Source organism: Melanotaenia boesemani, chromosome 11 (assembly GCF_017639745.1).
Source record: "Melanotaenia boesemani isolate fMelBoe1 chromosome 11, fMelBoe1.pri, whole genome shotgun sequence".
Lineage (NCBI taxonomy): Eukaryota > Metazoa > Chordata > Actinopteri > Atheriniformes > Melanotaeniidae > Melanotaenia > Melanotaenia boesemani.
The window spans coordinates 22,805,115-22,822,486 of NC_055692.1; the positions used below are offsets into that span (position 1 = coordinate 22,805,115).

Here is a 17,372-nt window from a genome sequence, read left to right on the forward strand (position 1 = left end):
GTGAATTTGTGTTTGAATAAGAGAGGACCCCACATATCTCTTTATAGCTCTCATGCTTATCCAGGACATCTCAACTGTCTCCCCAAAAGTCTATATCACCACAAACCAAAGGGACTGATAAAAATAGTAGATTTGTTTCAGTGTGTTTGTGATAAGAGCTTTAAGTCTATAGATGCCCCTCAGGTGGCACGCTAATCCACTTAAGTAGGTTTATTGGGAGAAACGTGTGCGAAGTTGCCCTGTCTGTGCTGCTCACATCACAGCTGCTCACTAAGTGAATCACAGTCGTTGTGCATTTCTTGCTCTTTCTTTCTTCTCCCTATCATGAGTCATCTACTCTGACCTGGCCTGACCGCTATTTTCAGCTTGAAGTTTAAAGGGTCTGTAATGTACCTGAGGCTGTTAGGTTGTGAGTGAACAGAAACAGTCACGTACCTGTATGCAAACACAAAATGACTTTAATTGCAGCTGCTCAAATTAGTTATTTGGCTGCTTGGTTGATAAAGTTTGGAGAATCTTTTATATATATATATATATATATATATATATATATATATATATATATGCGTGTGTGTAGGTAGAGATTGAGAGATTTGCATTTAATTTTGCACAAGTTGATGATAACAAAACAGAGCTCTTCAGAAAAGCCAACCTTAACAACAAAAACAACTTTGCAAAGTCCTTTTCTTTCACTCTAATTTATTAGTTAATTTGAAAAAAGTAGGAATAGAAATATATAAATTCTGGTTTACAAACACTAAACCAGGGGTCTGCAATGTCCGGAGCTGCAAGTGGCTCTCTGGCTATTATTGCAAGGCTAAAAAGGATACAGAACTAAATAATGTTTCTAAATGTAGATATAGTAAGAAATTACGGTTTTAGCAAATTTTCAGTTTTTTTCATGGGATAATTGCATTGAATTTCCACAACAAAATGACACTTAAAGTACCGGTACTTTTTTTTTTTTTAAATCTGTTTTCTTAGGTTGGAAACTATGAGCTTTTTTTTTTTTTTTTTTTTTTTTTTTTTACATAATTTTTCACAAATATCTATGTCCCATCCCTGTTTACTGGAAAAGTTTTATGTTTTTTTTTATTTTTATTTTTTTTATTAAAAACCTAGTATTAGAAATAAAAATGTGGTTCTTCAAAAATGACAACACATTTCCTGTAGCAAATATTTATAAAAAATTATAAGTTGTCTTTTTTCAAAAGGTCTCGTAACATTTAAGGCTCTAATTTGCGGAGTTTTATTTAATTTGGCTGTGGGAAAAATGCCTCTTTGGATTGTAAAGGTTGCAGACCCCTGCTCTAAAAAAATAAATTGATTCAACGGCAGTTTTGTCTTTAAACAGCATCAGTTAAAATATTTCTTAACAAATACAAAATTTATGACAAAGAAAGATGAAATAATTAATAATTAATATTCACACTTTGCACAATAACTTCCATCATTGAGCCTTTAGTGGCCTGCACCCTCCGCTAACAGGAGTTAAAGGTTTAACATTTTTACAGTCTGTAAATGTAACAATAAACATGTATGGTGTCCACAGAAAGTCCAGAATCTCAGCTAACAGCTCAGTTAAAAAATTTCTATGACCACCAAACACAGTTAAGACAACAAACAATTAAAAGACCTGGTACACAAAGTCTGAAAAAATATATATAAACACAAATAATGGCTCCCTGTGTCCACCTGACGCATGAACATGAACAAACATCTCTACAGATATCTATCTATCTATCTATCTATCTATCTATCTATCTATCTATCTATCTATCTATCTATCTATCTATCTATCTATCTATCTATCTATCTGTCTGTCTGTCTGTCTATCTATCTATCTATCTATCTATCTATCTATCTATCTATCTATCTATCTATCTATCTATCTATCTATCTATCTATCTATCTATCTATCTATCTATCTATCTTTCTCTCTCTCTCTCTCTCTCTATATATATATATATATATATATATATATATATATATGAGCAAAGACTTAACACATGTGAAAGATCCACAAAAATTGCTTAAGCCCTAAAGTGCATTATTTTGTGCATGTTTGACTTAGCAAAATGATTGGCACCACAGTTTTTCTGAAATTTTGATGTATTTATGGCGTAATCTTCAAAAGATATATATTTTAAAAAGACAGCAACAATAACAAAATACTGTTGTTGCAAACCCCAGCGTAAGGCATAGCCAAAAAAGGAGAAACGTTAATGTCACAGAGAATTACATACTGGCTTCTCATTAAATATGCATTACATGACAGTGGCACTACTTGATCACTTATTCATCATTTTCTACCTTTTCCATGAGCTTTTCAAGTAATTGGATTTGATGAGATGCATTGTAATGATACTGAGTCTCAATGTGCGTGTTTATCAGCTAACAAATGATCTACTGCTTCCACAGAAATGAGATTGTCTTTCAGGAAACTTAGAGAGAAGAATACATGTTATTGGACAGTCTGTTAGTGGGAACATCCACAACAATATGCTGCTTTGCTGCATCCCCAGTGTGCAGATAAGACAAGCGTTTGGCTGAAGGGGGATAAAGGGTGAAGTGATAACAATCGCTCTGTCTATCTGTCGGTGCTTTTCTTTCTATGTCATTGACCATAGAAGAAATGCAGCCAGTGTGATGTGATGGTTCTTGAACTTCCAGCAGCAAAACCCACTCAGATACACTTCATTACCTCAGCTCCATCCACCCTCCTTACAGACCAGCCCGAAAGCCTCCTGATGTGTTGCTAACTTTACATGTAAAGGTTTGCCTCATAAAACTGGACATATGCTTCTTCTAATGAATTAAGATGTACATAAACTGAAAAACACTCAAACTGACTCAGACAATACATGGATAAGTATGCCAGATATAAAAGGAAAAGAATGCAAGCAAATGCAAAACTTCACCCCTCAACATATGTCCACCTCACTCAAAGCTCTTTCTCATCCATTTTACCCTCATTGTGAAAAAAGGCTATTTTACCCTTCATGCAACAGATGATAAAAAAGAAAAAATATAATAAAATAGGGGATAGAAGGACTTTGTTGTGCCCACACAAAGCAACATTTGGAAGTACTTTTTTTCCCCCATTTTTTCTTTCTTATGGGAAAAAGGTTCTTCTACTTTGGTACAAATACAGAATGTGAATGTCAGATTTCTGTTGGAGCAAAATAGACCATAGAGGATTAAAGAAGCTGAACAGACACAAGTTTCTTTTTAGCAGTGGGACTCTTTCAGACAATGACGGCTTAAAAACAGTAATTTAAAGTTTAGAGAGGTGTCCTGACTGTTCAGACAATGGTGATCCAACACCAGGATGCAGCACATTTCATGGCTTCTACGGACTTTCCATTATATCTCGGCAAAGCGCCTCTCTCTGCTGAAATTACAGGCTGTCTAGCTCAACAGAGTTTTAAGGTCATTTCAGCCACTCAGCCCCCAGGGAAGAGGCAAGGGAGCCCCCACAGAGGTAGACTTCTTTCAACCAACCTGACACTTTAAACACAGTTATTCGGGTGAGCACTGAGTGCCTGTCCATCTGGCTTGGCAGTGATAGAAAACTAATGGCTTTTTGTGTGGATTCTTATTTTTATCGCTTGATTGCCACGATAAACAATATGACTTAAATCAGATGACTGTTAGTCCAAGAAACTATTTCCGAAGAAAGAAAAGCAGGGGGGGAAAAAAAACTGTTATCAGACTCCATTTAAAAACAGGCCTATCGAGTCCTATCTGAGTCTTCTCTGTGCTGCTCCTATAAGCATAAACTCTTCTGCAGATGATAATTTCTGTTAAATGTGAAGTTGCAGCTGCTCACTCTTATCATTTCTTTCAGTCTTCAGCCTTTCGAGGCTTTAGAAACTATATCTTTCACCCATCTACAGCAAGCATAACAATAACACAAAACAATAGCTAACAACATAATGAGAGTTACATGAAGCAAACAAGAGAAACAAAATATGTTTCTCTCTGTGATGACCCCACCGCTCCCCTCTTGCCTTTCTCCTATCTTTTGTGTTCCTCTGACATTATCTCTTTCCCGCTCTGCTCTATTGCCACTTTCATCAACTAGTTGTCACTGCAGCTTCAAATGATCGCGTGTAAACTTATGGCAGAGTTCAGTCAATAAGAGCCAACAGCTTTGTATGTCCTTTTGTCATTTGATATTAATCATCAAGGCAAACAAAGGTACTTGAGAACGCTGATGTTTGATGACTATTGTCTCCTGACACTGTATTTTTCCTGTATTATGCACCACAGCGCAGTATGTCATGCAAACGATTACAAAAATCCTTCCATGACAGCACCAACCTTGTGAGTGAAGTGCTGCATCTTTCCATGAACAGTCTTCAGTATCTTTTGCTCATGTTCCCTGCAAATGCATTTCTGCTGATGACCCTGAGACAGCAACTCTGCTGCTCTGGTCAGATGTGATTGTCTGTTTTACCAACAGCTATTTTCTCTTAAATGTGTCAAAAAGACATGCCTTTTTTTTTGGCATCACTGTGCTCATTGGGATTCCAAGTCAATACTCTTAAAGGGCAATGTGGACAGATGGCATTCAGTTAAAACGCAAGACGCTTTAGCTTCAGTCACATGGCAGAACCTTTTGCACCCTTATTCAGCAGAGAATTGAAACCAACAAAAACTGTCTGGTGACATGGCCTGCCAGTGTTATTGAGGAAAAAATCCAAGACACAAAACAAGCCACAATCTGAACTTGAGCTTTTGCTTAATTAAGAAAGGTATTTATTTTTTTATAGTTTAACTTGTTTGGTAAAAATGTATATATCTCCAATAATCAAGTAGGAGGTCTTTGAATGACTGGATATAATTAGGATGAAAGCTTCAAGGCTTTACTGACAGTCTGGCTAAGGCTTAGAGATTTATTTAAGTTTATCCAAATACCCTAAATACTATAAAGACAAGCAGATAACTCTCAGAACAAGATTAAATATCAAATAAATGGGTAATCATTCTCTGATAAAAATGGACAATTTATTAGATGACTGTGGAAAAGTTAGTTCAATCACTTTTAGTCACAGAATGAAAAAGTTTACAGAAAGTTCATGCTGCAGCGTTCACTGAGACTCTGTAAGTACAAAGAAAAGTTCAGGGTAAGAATAATAAAAAGTGAAAGAGGAAGCCCTAATTGACAGGTTCAAAACCCGCACATCGACCATTATGTAGATAAGTCTGAAGTCCTATTGATAATGTTTGCATTAATAATAGATAGTGGACCACTGCAAAGGGAAGGGATGAGGCCTAGTCGGAAATGACTGCAGTTTCCCACTATGCCATTTTCCCTTAGATGTTTTTGTAAGGAAAGTTAATGGGCATATACTAATCCATCTATTGGAATTAAATGCACAACCCTTTTTTTTCCAGCGCCTGCCCCATCCCTCACACTATATCTCTTCCACTCTCCTTCTTTCTTTCCATTCACCCCTTTTGCCGCTCTCATGTGTAGCCAGCAAGCTAAGCACGTCTCTGCAGAAGCTGATGCCTGATTAAAGCCACACTGCAGCAAACTGTACTATGTATGAGGAAAAGGTCACCAATTGACACATGCTATGCTTGCAAAACCAGAGCTTACCACTATCAGAAAAGACACTCTTTGATATCTTGTAATGTAGCCAGTGAAAAAGAAGCAGTCCTGCAACTGCCTTGATCACAGTCCTTTAAAAGTGAGTAGAAAAATGTGTGTAGATGCTTTTATATCCCTTTTTAGGAACATTTTGAGTTTTGAGACCTCAGAAGTGGGAACAGTTGTGGACCAATAGTTTGTAGACCATAATCTGCAGAAAAAAATGTACCTTGTATCTTTAACACAGCATTTGTCATATAAGTATAGTTTTTTTTTGTTTTTTTTTGTTTTTTTTTGCCACAACAAGGAAGCTGGAAGCTGCATGCATCACAAAATATCCTTCTCTAAAGGATCAAATGATTGTTTGAATAAACAAGACTTCTAGCTAGCACCTGAAAAGCAGGTTTAACAAACTCTTGAACTGACTGTACCACTTTAATCAACAGTCAGCTTGGCTGCATAATTAAAAAAACATAAATACATAAAAATAAAAAAAAAGAAAGAAAGAAAAGATTAGAAAAAAAGAAAAAATAAACATTTATAAATGGAACACAACATAAAGTAAATAGTAAACAGTAGCTACATTTTAATCCAGTGATGCTGGGAATATGAATGAGGGCCACTGCAAACCATGATGTCTCCAAAAACAGGAGTGCAGAAAGCATTTGTGAATTTTTACTGTTACAATTTTTTTTAAACATAATCCACTCATTCATCATTTGTTTGAACTGCATTTTCCTCAAAGAGTGATAAAGATGGAATTCTCTTGGAATTCAATTTTCCAGTCAGTGTCTGCTTTCACAATCATTAAAACGTTGGGTAATCAGAGGAGTGATGGCAGCAGAGTTGGTGTGAAGTGTGGCTTATAAGATCTACATATGATATATCCCTCATACTAGCTCCCCAGTTAGCCATAAGCAGGACACAGTGCTGCACATGATAACATCGTGATGTTGAAATATTTAGACAAGTTGTCTCATCGTAATATGTAGGAGTCAGATTTGTTTATTCGTTTAAATCATGATGTGATGCTGACTTGGTGTGTTAAATTCATACGAGGTGGGTGTGTTCGGTGCATGTGTAAGCACTCCGTTTTTCCTTAGAAATGAAAAAAAACACACTTTTTCTTGTTTTTGTTTTAGTGTGAAACAACAGCAAGCTCCCACTGGTGGAGTAAAGTGTAGGCCAATAAACGGTCAATCCAAAAACAGCAACAGGTAGAAACAAAACATTTATTACAAGTAAAAAAAAAAAAAAAAAATTATTTTTTTTTAAATGCACAAGCAAAACAAAGTAAGGAAATAATGCATTCTGATGTCTTCATGATGATGATCAAAAAGGTTCAACACAGCTTTGGAAGTGAAGTAAAACCAGCATACAAAGGTTAGAGAAACTTTCCTAATCAAGAAACTTTTCTCAGATGAAACAATTAAATCAAATCAAGGTGCTCATTATGTGTTTTTTCTATTTTTTTTCTGAGCACAAATTAGAAAATGCATAACAGTGCATTATTAGATTTTTTATTTTGGTTTGGGAAAAACTTTTTTTTTTCCTAATTTTTTACTTTTAAGAAAAAAAAAACAGTTTGGAAGTACATGGACCCTGTTCAACTGTAACTATCATCCATGCTAGTTAACTCTGTTAACTCTGACTGCCCAATTCTGTCTCGACCCTTTCACGAATCACACTGATCCACAACAAAGTCACATCAAAGTCTTTAAAAGGGGTAAAAAACTAACCCTTACACTGAGGCCATTTACAGTTTAACAGGCTTCCGGGTCAAAGCTAGCTGTATGTTTTTATATATTTAACATTTACTAATCATGCTTAACAGGATCAGATATCACATTCCAAAGTGTGTAAATAGTCCAAATGAAATGTAGCCATATCAAAACATATTACTTCTATATGCAGTTTCAGACATGAGTCAAGACAGACGCTGCCAATACTTGTGCTCTGGTGCCTTGTGGCTTTAATGACAGAGGATGGTTAGTATGAAACAGACAGACATGTGATCTACTGTATCTCACAATCTACATACAACATATCAAAGGTACATATCAAATATGGGTGCCATGTTCCTGCCTTGCTTGCAGTCTCACCTGCTGCCACTGCATCACTTTACAATATGCTGCCTGCTTTTAATGCCACTATTGCTGATGTCGCTAATACTGCATGCTTTTTTGTTTTTAGCCTTTCCATCATCCCAGTAGCCACCTGTAGGCTCCAGGTGAGATTTTCTCCCATCACTCCAATGTCAAAATGAGAAAAACATATCCACAAGGAGTAATGCACCACACCAAACTTTAATCAAATTCACATGCACATTAGTTGTCTGCCTGAAATGGTTTTGGGTTAATGGTAGCAAGTATACAGTTTTAATTAATTGTCCTCTCTCTCTTCATTGTCTTTTACAGACAATAGTCCTGTTGAAGTTCAAAATATTATTTTTTTAATTAAAAATTGAACACACCATAATTAAAAATGCTGTATTTTTTTGTTTGTTTGTTTACTAAATCTGATGTAGTAAATATTTTACTGATCACATGAAGAGCTGTTTCTGCTAGAAAGAAAAATGCTCAACATTTACTGAAACTGAAGAATAAATACAATGTACTTACTTAAAAATTCTTTTGTTTCTCTTGTCCTCGCTGACTGGTTTATCAGTTTGGTAATTCTGAATCTTTGTTTCCTTTTGGGCATTACACCTTCTCTTCCATTTTTCGGTAACATAGCCTGGGCAGTTGCTGTCTAATAACTTTATGCAGATTAGTTAATAATCTCCAGACTAGTTTATGGAAATATACTTATTGTGTGGCATTTCACAAGTTTGTTGGTCCATAAGGGCAAAACTTGTCAGCAAACTGGCAAAGTTACTAACTAGCTGTGAAATAGCATCTAACAATAAAAGAGTTTGATATTCAAGAATTATCAGACAAAGCTGATAGTGAGTGATCGGAAAAAATGGTGTTACATTGGTACTAAAATTACAGTGTGTTTTTGGTTTGTACATGGAATTTACAAAATGACCTCCAGTTATGCACTCATATGGCTTTTGCCCCTATTCCGGTTCATGATGAAGAAGTTCATTTTTCTGAGAAATCCACACAGTCAAGCCCTGGTTTCTCATTAATAGTACAGCGCTTTACAGAAAACTGATCGTACTGTATGTGAGCACTGGAGGCTGAGGCAGAATTACTGGCCAGGGAAAACTTTAAGGATCCTCACAAGTGAAAAAGCACACAAGTATCTGAGTGAGAGTGTGCTTGAGTGAGAAAAAGTGAGAGAAAGTGATGATAAAAGTGCAGCAGCATCCTGATTTCTTTCTGCTTCATCTCAGAAGCTACAGAGTAATGTCATCTGGGCCAGTCATTCTCCCTGCTCGGCTCACCCTCAGTGGGGGCTGAATTGTCAGATACGAGAGAGCAGACTGTTGATTTAGGGTAGTGTGCATGTGTGTGTGTGTGTGTGCCCGTGTGTGTATGCGAAAAAGAGAGTGCATACTACCCAGTGAGTTTTCTGTAAGTAACAGCAGCTTGGTACAGTACATCTCCCAAAATGGGTCAAGTTACCTGTACAGTGATCGATTGTCTCTCAGCTGCCCACTTTGAAAACCAGTGGCTAAAGAACTCAATCAAAGAGCACCCAGTGAGCCTGGTGAGCAGGGGAAATGAATCAAAGATAGAAGTGTTGCATTGATCCTTTAGACAATCAATACACTGCGTGTTCAAATACAACTCAATGCTCTGTGTGTTAGGCATCAGAGGGCATGTGTTCTGTGAACTGAGTTGCACATGCACACACACACGCTAGGCAACCTTGAAACAGCACACCCCATGTAGGCTATAGTCACTCTGTGGACTCAGCAGTCCCAAATGAATAAATGTTGAATCCACTAGAAAAATTTTGACAATACGAAGAGGAAACACAGAGAAATAAGAGAGGGAGAGTGAAGTAGAAGAAGAGTAATAACCACAGCCATGCTTGCTTGTGTCTGTGCAGAATTGTAATGATGTAATAACTGCAGCAGAGATACATACAACCAAATGCTCCATTTAATATTTGTTCGCTTACCATCTACATCTTAAGAGTGTGTGAATAATCATCTCCACAGAGACCAGAAAGAGAAGAAAATCTTTTAGTGCAATATGCCACCATGAACCTTTCCAAAATTACATAATTAAAATCCTTTCAAGTAATTAGTTTCTTTGGCTTTTTGTTTTTTTAATTTATTTTTTGGTCTTTTTTTGGATTGAGGTCTCCGCTCCACCTGGAACAAACTGATCAGTTTCCAAAGGTGACATTATAGCCAATTTCTCAAGCAAAATGTTTTTAAAAAAGTTAGTATTTTTTTTTCTCTAGATCTGGGGATAAACGTGTAGCTCGTTTACTAGTGTGAAATTCTTTCTTTTTTAAATCCTTTTTGACTGGGTGTGTTTCAAGTTGTGACCCTGTCTCCACAAGCGTGTGTTGCAGGAGGCTTTGATCTTCTTTGAGATGGCGTGTGGAGTCTTCGGCAGAGGTCTGTAGCTGTGTGACCGAACCACTGACCTCCAACCTACTGCAGTAGCTCTTTGGCTCAGATTGATTCTGCGGATACTCCCTTGCTTCCTCAGCCTCTTCTTATCTCATTATCTTTTCCTCCCTTCCTCTTCCCATTCCCTGTCCTCCCTCAGTTTATCCCTTGTGCTCAAATGGAATGGTTTTGGGCAAGCTTTGACATACCTGTTTAACTTCCTTCTGGACTTAAACAGTTATCTCCAGGGGAGACAGGCTTCTCATTAAATGATCCTCCCTGTGCTTTTACCAACACATCTGTCAGAGGGGCGAATGATGGTGGGGGGAATGGAGCCAAGAAACGTTGTTGACAGTGTTGTTGTAAAGTGTTGTTGTAAAGTGTGTTAAGATCTGAATTTTAAGTATTTTCCATTGTCTTAAAAATTATGCTTGGATAAACAAACACTAATTGGTTAACATTTTAAAAAGAGTCTCTGTACAATAAACCCAAATTGCATAACAATTTCAGAATATAAAATGCCAGTTAATGCAACATCACATCAGCTCATCAAATGAAACAATTCAAATAGATATTTGAACATTTTTCCTACTATGGTGTTGTTACAGGCATCTAATAGAAAAAAAATCACCAGAGACCAGCAAAATAAGAACCAATGACATCTAATTGTGACTGAATGATAGTGACATACCCTTGCAATGCTGTACTTGGGGAATGTGCAACAATTATCAGAATTTCATTGAAACTTACAGTGGCTGAATGAGAGTGTGTGCGAGTGTGTGAGGGCTTCCTGAATGAATGTTGGTCTAGTGGTGCACAGGCAAGCGTGTGTCCATGCAGCGTGAGTGCGTACACACAAATCATGTTGTTGACCTCGGAGGGGCAATACGCAGCCACAGATAATGAGGTTCAACGTTCTGTTTCATCTTTCTCAATAAGGAGGTGTACAGCACCTAAAGGTCAAAGAAAGCAACTCAGTCTGAAAAGAGATAACACAATACAGGCAAGCAGGTAATTATCGAGACAATCATAAATTGGAGAAGAGCTGATAGAGCTTCATTGCTTTAGTGGTGTGGTGGTTGGATTTAGTGCTGGTGGAAATGAATCACATTTTTGCTATAAAGACTCAGACTCAGGCAGCTTACTTCTATGGAAGCAGCATATAAGTGAACTTCCAGTTGAATACTATCAACAAACTGTCATGCATCATTAGTGAGACAAATTAAAGTGTTTGAGAATGTGAATTATTGTTATTTAAAGATTTATGGATCATGTTAATGTTTGTGAGTTTTTTGTTTTGTCCTCCCCCCAACCACCAACTATTTGCTTTTTTTGTCTGCATACTGGAGACAAAAAGGTCAGGCAGCTCACATACTCAATACAAAAGACTGGAAAACAATCTTTACAAATAGAGGTATCTCCAGAACAGATGTGGGACTTTTTTCAGTCAAAGAGGGCATTCCTTAGTGATCTTATTGTTCCTGGATCTCCATTCATGCCCAAAAAAAGTGAAATGTGTCAAATCTAGCTAATTAACAGAGAAAAAGAGCCACCTGTATTGTCCTGTGATGGTAGGAGAATAACTGATAGATGATAAGTATCATTCAGATTTGACTGCTTACCCAAAATGCCAGAGGGAAGTGGGAAGCAGAGTTATTCATGTAATATAAATAGATTTACAATAGATGCATGTAAAGCAGTCAAAACTTTGTCACTTCTAACTTTCTCTAGGAGTAAACATTGTTTATGTAAATGGAACTTAAATCACAGCACATGTTACCTTTAACTTAAGTGAATGGTGGATTTTATCAGAATATGCAATGCTTAATAAAAATCAGGAATTTGTTAGAGCAGGGTAGAAACTCTAGTGGCTCAGTGGCTTAGTGCATTTAAGAGAATTGTGGGTGTGCCTGCAGTCATAATGGGCAGTTTGTTTCAATGTTTAACACCAGTAACAGAGAGATTTTTGAATCAGAGCAGCTTTTACAAAGATGTGGCTTTACTACCTAAGTAAACACATAAAGTAGGAAGTTAACAAACAGCCTAATCCAAAGTCAACAAGATTATTGTCACCATTTAATTTCATTAGCTATGGCTTCTAGCCCCTGGGAGCTCCCAGCTAACTTCTCTGTGTGGCGAGGTCCAAAATCATCCAGAAGCCATTTAGGAAGCAAAAGCTTTTTTATTTCCATAGCAAAATTTTCATAGCAAAATTTTGATATGAAATCATATCATATACCTGTCAAATTCACAGAACCTCCATGTGCTTTTTTATACCATGAATAGTGTCCTGAATCTCCTCCCTGAGCTGCCACCTTACCGTGGTGGAGAAGTTTGTGTGTTCTGATGATCCTAGTGGCTATGTTGTCAGGGGCTTTATGCCCCTGGTAGGGTCACCCATGGCAAATAGGTGTCTAGGGGAGAGACCAGACGAAGTGCAGCTCAAAACAAACCTATGATGATGACAAATCATGGACCCAGGTTTCCCTTGCCCGGATGTGGGTCATCGGGGCCCCCCTCTGGAGCCAGGCCTGGAGGTGGGGCATGGAGACGAGCACTTGGTGGCCAGGCCTTTGCCTATGGGGCTAGGTCGGGCTCAGCCTGAAAGGGTGACATGGGCCCCTCTCCCTTGGGCTCACCACCTGCAGGAGGGGCCATAGGGATCGGGTGCAGTGTGAGCTGGGCGGCTGCCAGAGGCAGGGACCCTGGCAGTCTGATCCTCGGCTGCAAAAGCTAGCTCTAGGGACGTGGAATGTCACCTCTCTGACGGGGAAGGAGTCTCAGCTGGCTCGCGAGGTTGAGCGGTTTCGGCCAGATATAGTTGGAATCACCTGAGCACACGACTTGGGCTCTGGAACCCCTGTCCTTGAGAGGGGCTGGACCCTCTTCCATTCTGGAGTTGCTCCCGGTGAGAGGCACCGAGCCCGTGTGGGCATGCTTATTGCCTACCAAACTTGGTGCCTGTGTGTTGGGGTTTACCCCGGTGGACGAAACGGTAGCCTCCCTCCACCTTCAGGTTGGGGGGACGGGTCCTGACTGTTGTTTGTGCTTATGCACCAAACAGCAGTTCAGAGTACCCACCCTTTTCGGAGTCCTTGGAGGGGGTGTTGGAGAGCACTCCTTCCTGGGCCTCCCTGCTAGGGGACTTCAATGCCCACATGGGCAATGACAGCGAGACCTGGAGGGGTGTGATTGGGAGGAATGGCCCCCTAGATCTGATTCTGTGTTTTGTTGTTGGATTTCTGTGCTCGTCATGGATTGTCTATAATGAACACCTTGTTCAGGCATAAGAGTGTTCACACGTGCACTTGGCACCAGGACATTCTAGGCCGCAGTTTGATGATCGACTTTGTATCGTTGGACTTGCGGCCGCATGTCTTGGACACTCGGGTGAAGAGAGGGGCGGAGCTGTCAACTGATCACCACCTGGTGGTGAGTTTGCCAGTCAGGCGTGTTGTGAGGGTCTGCTGGGAACATCTGGCGAAGTCCCCTGTCAGAAAGAGTTTCAACTCCCATCTTCGGCAGAGCTTCAACCATGTCCCGGGTGAGGCAGGGGACATTGAGTCTGATTGGGCTGTGTTCTGTGCCTCTATTGTTGAGGCGGCCAGCCGCAGCTGTGGCCACAAGGTCATCGGTGCCTGTCGTGGCGGTAACCCCCAAACTCATTGGTGGACACCAGCAGTAAGGGATGCCGTCAAGGTGAAGAAGGACTCCTATTGGGCCTTTTTGGCCTGTGGGACTCCAGAGGCAGCTGATGGGTATCGGCAGGCTAAGCAGATTAGGGCATGGGACTTCGCTCATTTAGTCTACATGTGCTTTGTGGACTTGGAGAAGGCGTTCGACTGTGTCCCCTGGGGACTCCTGTGGGGGGTACTCTGGGATTATGGAGTGCCAGACTCCCTTGTACGAGCTGTCTGGTCCTTGTACGACCGGTGTCAGAGCTTGGTCCGCTTGCCCGTAGTAAATCAGAATAGTTTCCGGTGAGGGTTGGATTCTGCCAAAGCTGCCCTTTGTCACCAATACTGTTCATAACTTTTATGGACAGAATTTCTAGGCACAGCCCAGGTGTTGAAGGGATCCAGTTTGGTGGCCTTAGAATTGGATCTGTGCTCTTTGCGATGAATGATGATGATGATGATGAATGATGTGGTTCTGTTGGCTTCATTGGGCTGCGATCTTCAGCTCTCACTGGAGTGATTCATTCAAGTTTGAAGCAGCTCGGACGAGCACCTCCAAATCCGAGACCATGGTCCTCAGCCAGAAAAGGGTGGAGTGCCTTCTCTGGGTCAGCAATAAGGTCCTGTCCCAAGTGGAGGAGTTCATGTATCTCGAGGTCTTATTCACGAGTGAGGGAAGGATGGAGCGGGAGATCGACAGGCAGATCGGTGCAGCGTCTGCAGTGATGCAGACCTGGATGCATCGGTCTGTTGTGGTAAGAGGGAGCTGAGCCAAAAGGCAAAGCTCTTGATTTACCGGTATGGTCACGAGCTGTGGGTAGTGACCGAAAGAACAAGATCAAGAATAATAACGACCGAAATGAGTTTTCTCCGCAGGGTAGCTGGGCTCTCCCTCAGGGATAGAGTGAGAAGCTCGGTGATCCGGGAGGGGCTCAGCGTAGAGTTGCTGCTCCTCTACATCGAGAGGAGCCAGATGAGGTGGCTCAGGCATCTGGTCAGGATGCCTCCTGGATGCCTCCCTGGTGAGGTGTTCCGGGCACGTCCCACAGGAAAGAGGCCCCGGGGATAACCCAGGACACACTGGACGGACTACATCTCTCGACTGGCCTGGGAATGCCTCGGGATCCCCCCCGATGAGCTGGTGAATGTGGCCGGGGAGAGGGAAGTCTGGGTTTCCCTGCTCAGGCAGCTGCCCCCAAGGACCCAACTCCGGATAAGCGGCAGATAATGGACGGATGGATGGAGTGTCTTGAATCCTCCTCATCCTGATGGTTTGGAAGCATTTTCAGCAGTCTGCGAAAAGTTTCTGCACATTTTTATAGAAAAGATTTACATCATTAGGGCACAATTTTCTACCCAGTAATTGTGCTACCGTGTGCTTCCCATTGTTCTGCTGTATTTCAGCAGTTTGAAAAGGTGTCACTCAGTGTTTTAGAGGATATAATTGGTCAGCTTAAACCATCAGGCATGTTATGGTATGTTGTGCCCCCTCTTCTTTCTAAAGATGTTATGCCAGTGATTGGCCCTTATGGTGTACTGCTTAATGATTATAAACATGCAATCATAAAACCACTCACTTAAAAAACATGATATGGACCCATCAGCTTTGTCTAATTTTAGACCAATATCTAGGCTTCCTTTTCATTCCAAAATTTTAGAAAAATTGTTTTATCCAACTGAAGGACTTTTTAAACAGAAACAAAATTCTTGAGGCCTTTCAGTCTGGTTTGAAAACCCATCATAGTATGGAAACTGCACCTTTAAATGTTTTAATGACATCTTACCTGTCATAGACTCAGAGGATACTGTTGTTTTGATGCTTTTAGTTTTGACGACAGCTATTGACACGGTTGACCATAAAATTTTGTTATTGCACCTGGAGCACAGTGTTGGCATACAAGGTTCTGCCCTGGGCTGGTTAGGGTTAGCCAAGTTGTTCTCTCTTGCCTGCAGCTGGTCTAAAATGTACCTGGACTTGGACTGAATTGGAAATATTAAAATCTCTAGTTACCCCATGACCTTAAACTGGATTAACTGGCCATTACAATAGATAATCCGTTACATTACAATCTATTTGCAATAGATGGATGGATGCATGGATGTGAAGGTATGAGGAATATGTCTACAGAGACTGGGCAGCTACTTGGTATATCAGGCCTCCAAATGTTGTCAAGACCAACCCTGACTATTTCTGAATAGTATCAGTGGCCTAATCATCTGTCACAATGGTAAATGAATAAATAGCCTAAAGTTTTCCCATTTGTTAATTCTCACATCATGAGTTTTATTTTTAGCAGTGAGCTTTTAAGGGCCGAACACTTGGTTGGACCCCATTAAGCTTTTAAATGAGCTTTTAAATGCTTCAAATTATTCAACTGTCCCACATCTTTTATGCTATTAGACTAATGACTGCTGAAAATATTTCTTTTAGCTGACTGGATGAGAAGTACATGGTTCTGGGGGGGGGGGGGGGGGGGGGGGGGTAAAAACATCTTGACATCTGATTTGGCCACAACTGCTGCGTTTCACCTGCTCTAAGCTGCACTAACACAAGCAAATATGCCACGGCTGAGTAGGTGTGAACTGAATCTGGCTGCTTGAATCCAATAGAGGCCCCATGTAGCCAAAGTGATCCACTAATGTTTTGTTCAGCCTAATTGAATGTTGTCCCTTCAACTTAGTCTCACATCTTCATCCAGCATCTAATAGCCAATGCTTCCCTGGAAGTCTAATTACTTTGCTGGCAAAGTTACAACAGAGGAATAAAGAACTTTAGGATGGCCAGAGGGAAGAATATTACAACAAAAAAGGTACTCTAGAAGATTCGATTTGGTTTGCTTTTCTAATTTTCCTTGATTGTGAAATAATAAATCAGGTGGTGGCTTGTCTTAAAACACTTAAAAAACAAGACAACAAAATAAAAATTCACTAAAAATACATTTATCTACAGGCACAAACACACACACACATACACATACACACACACAAACATTCTTTCTCTTCACCTGCAGAGCGTGTCCTGGAGACAGATCCTTCGTAGCTCCATACAGTTGGGTTTCTCTTTATCCTTATAAGAGCAATCTGGCACTATTGTTTGCCTGCGTCTCTCAGCGCAGGCCTCAGTCTGACAAGGGCAGAAAAGCAGCCCGTGGCTGAACTCTGTAGGCACACGGTCCAGGAACGTCCTCAGTATCTTGTGGCATCGCTTCTTGTTGCAGGTGTCTCCCCTGACGTCTCTCTTGTCACAAGTAGCTATGTAGTTGGTGCGGTGCTTCTTGCAGACGCCATTGAGGTTGCAAGCTTTGGCTGCATCAATGCAAGGGTTGCAGTTTTTTTCAGCTTCAGGGCATTGGAAGCTTTTTGGGGCCGTATGCATCCCTAAGAGTAAACAGATCAAAACGAGAGACAGATGTAGATCACAGTGACTTAAATAATTTTAAGGGGAAATAAAAATTAGTTATTTCAGTTTCACAACTTCCACCTCTGGTTAGATTTACAATAGGAAGCACCAGCACTTTGGCTAAAAACTAAGAGCAGAATACAGTCTTTTTAAGAGGAAACATGATCAATGGAGGTC

The 17,372-nt window shown here is 40.2% G+C and overlaps 1 protein-coding gene across 2 annotated transcripts in view; it reads right to left on the reverse strand.

The window, feature by feature from the left end:
- LOC121649606 (GDNF family receptor alpha-2-like) overlaps positions 1-17,372 on the reverse strand; it is a 67,094-nt gene that overhangs the window by 15,245 nt on the left and 34,477 nt on the right. For both annotated transcript variants that reach the window (XM_042000558.1, XM_042000559.1), the window contains exon 4: positions 16,801-17,173. In XM_042000558.1, coding sequence (XP_041856492.1) covers positions 16,801-17,173 — 373 coding nt within the window. The remainder of the gene's footprint in view (positions 1-16,800; positions 17,174-17,372) is intronic.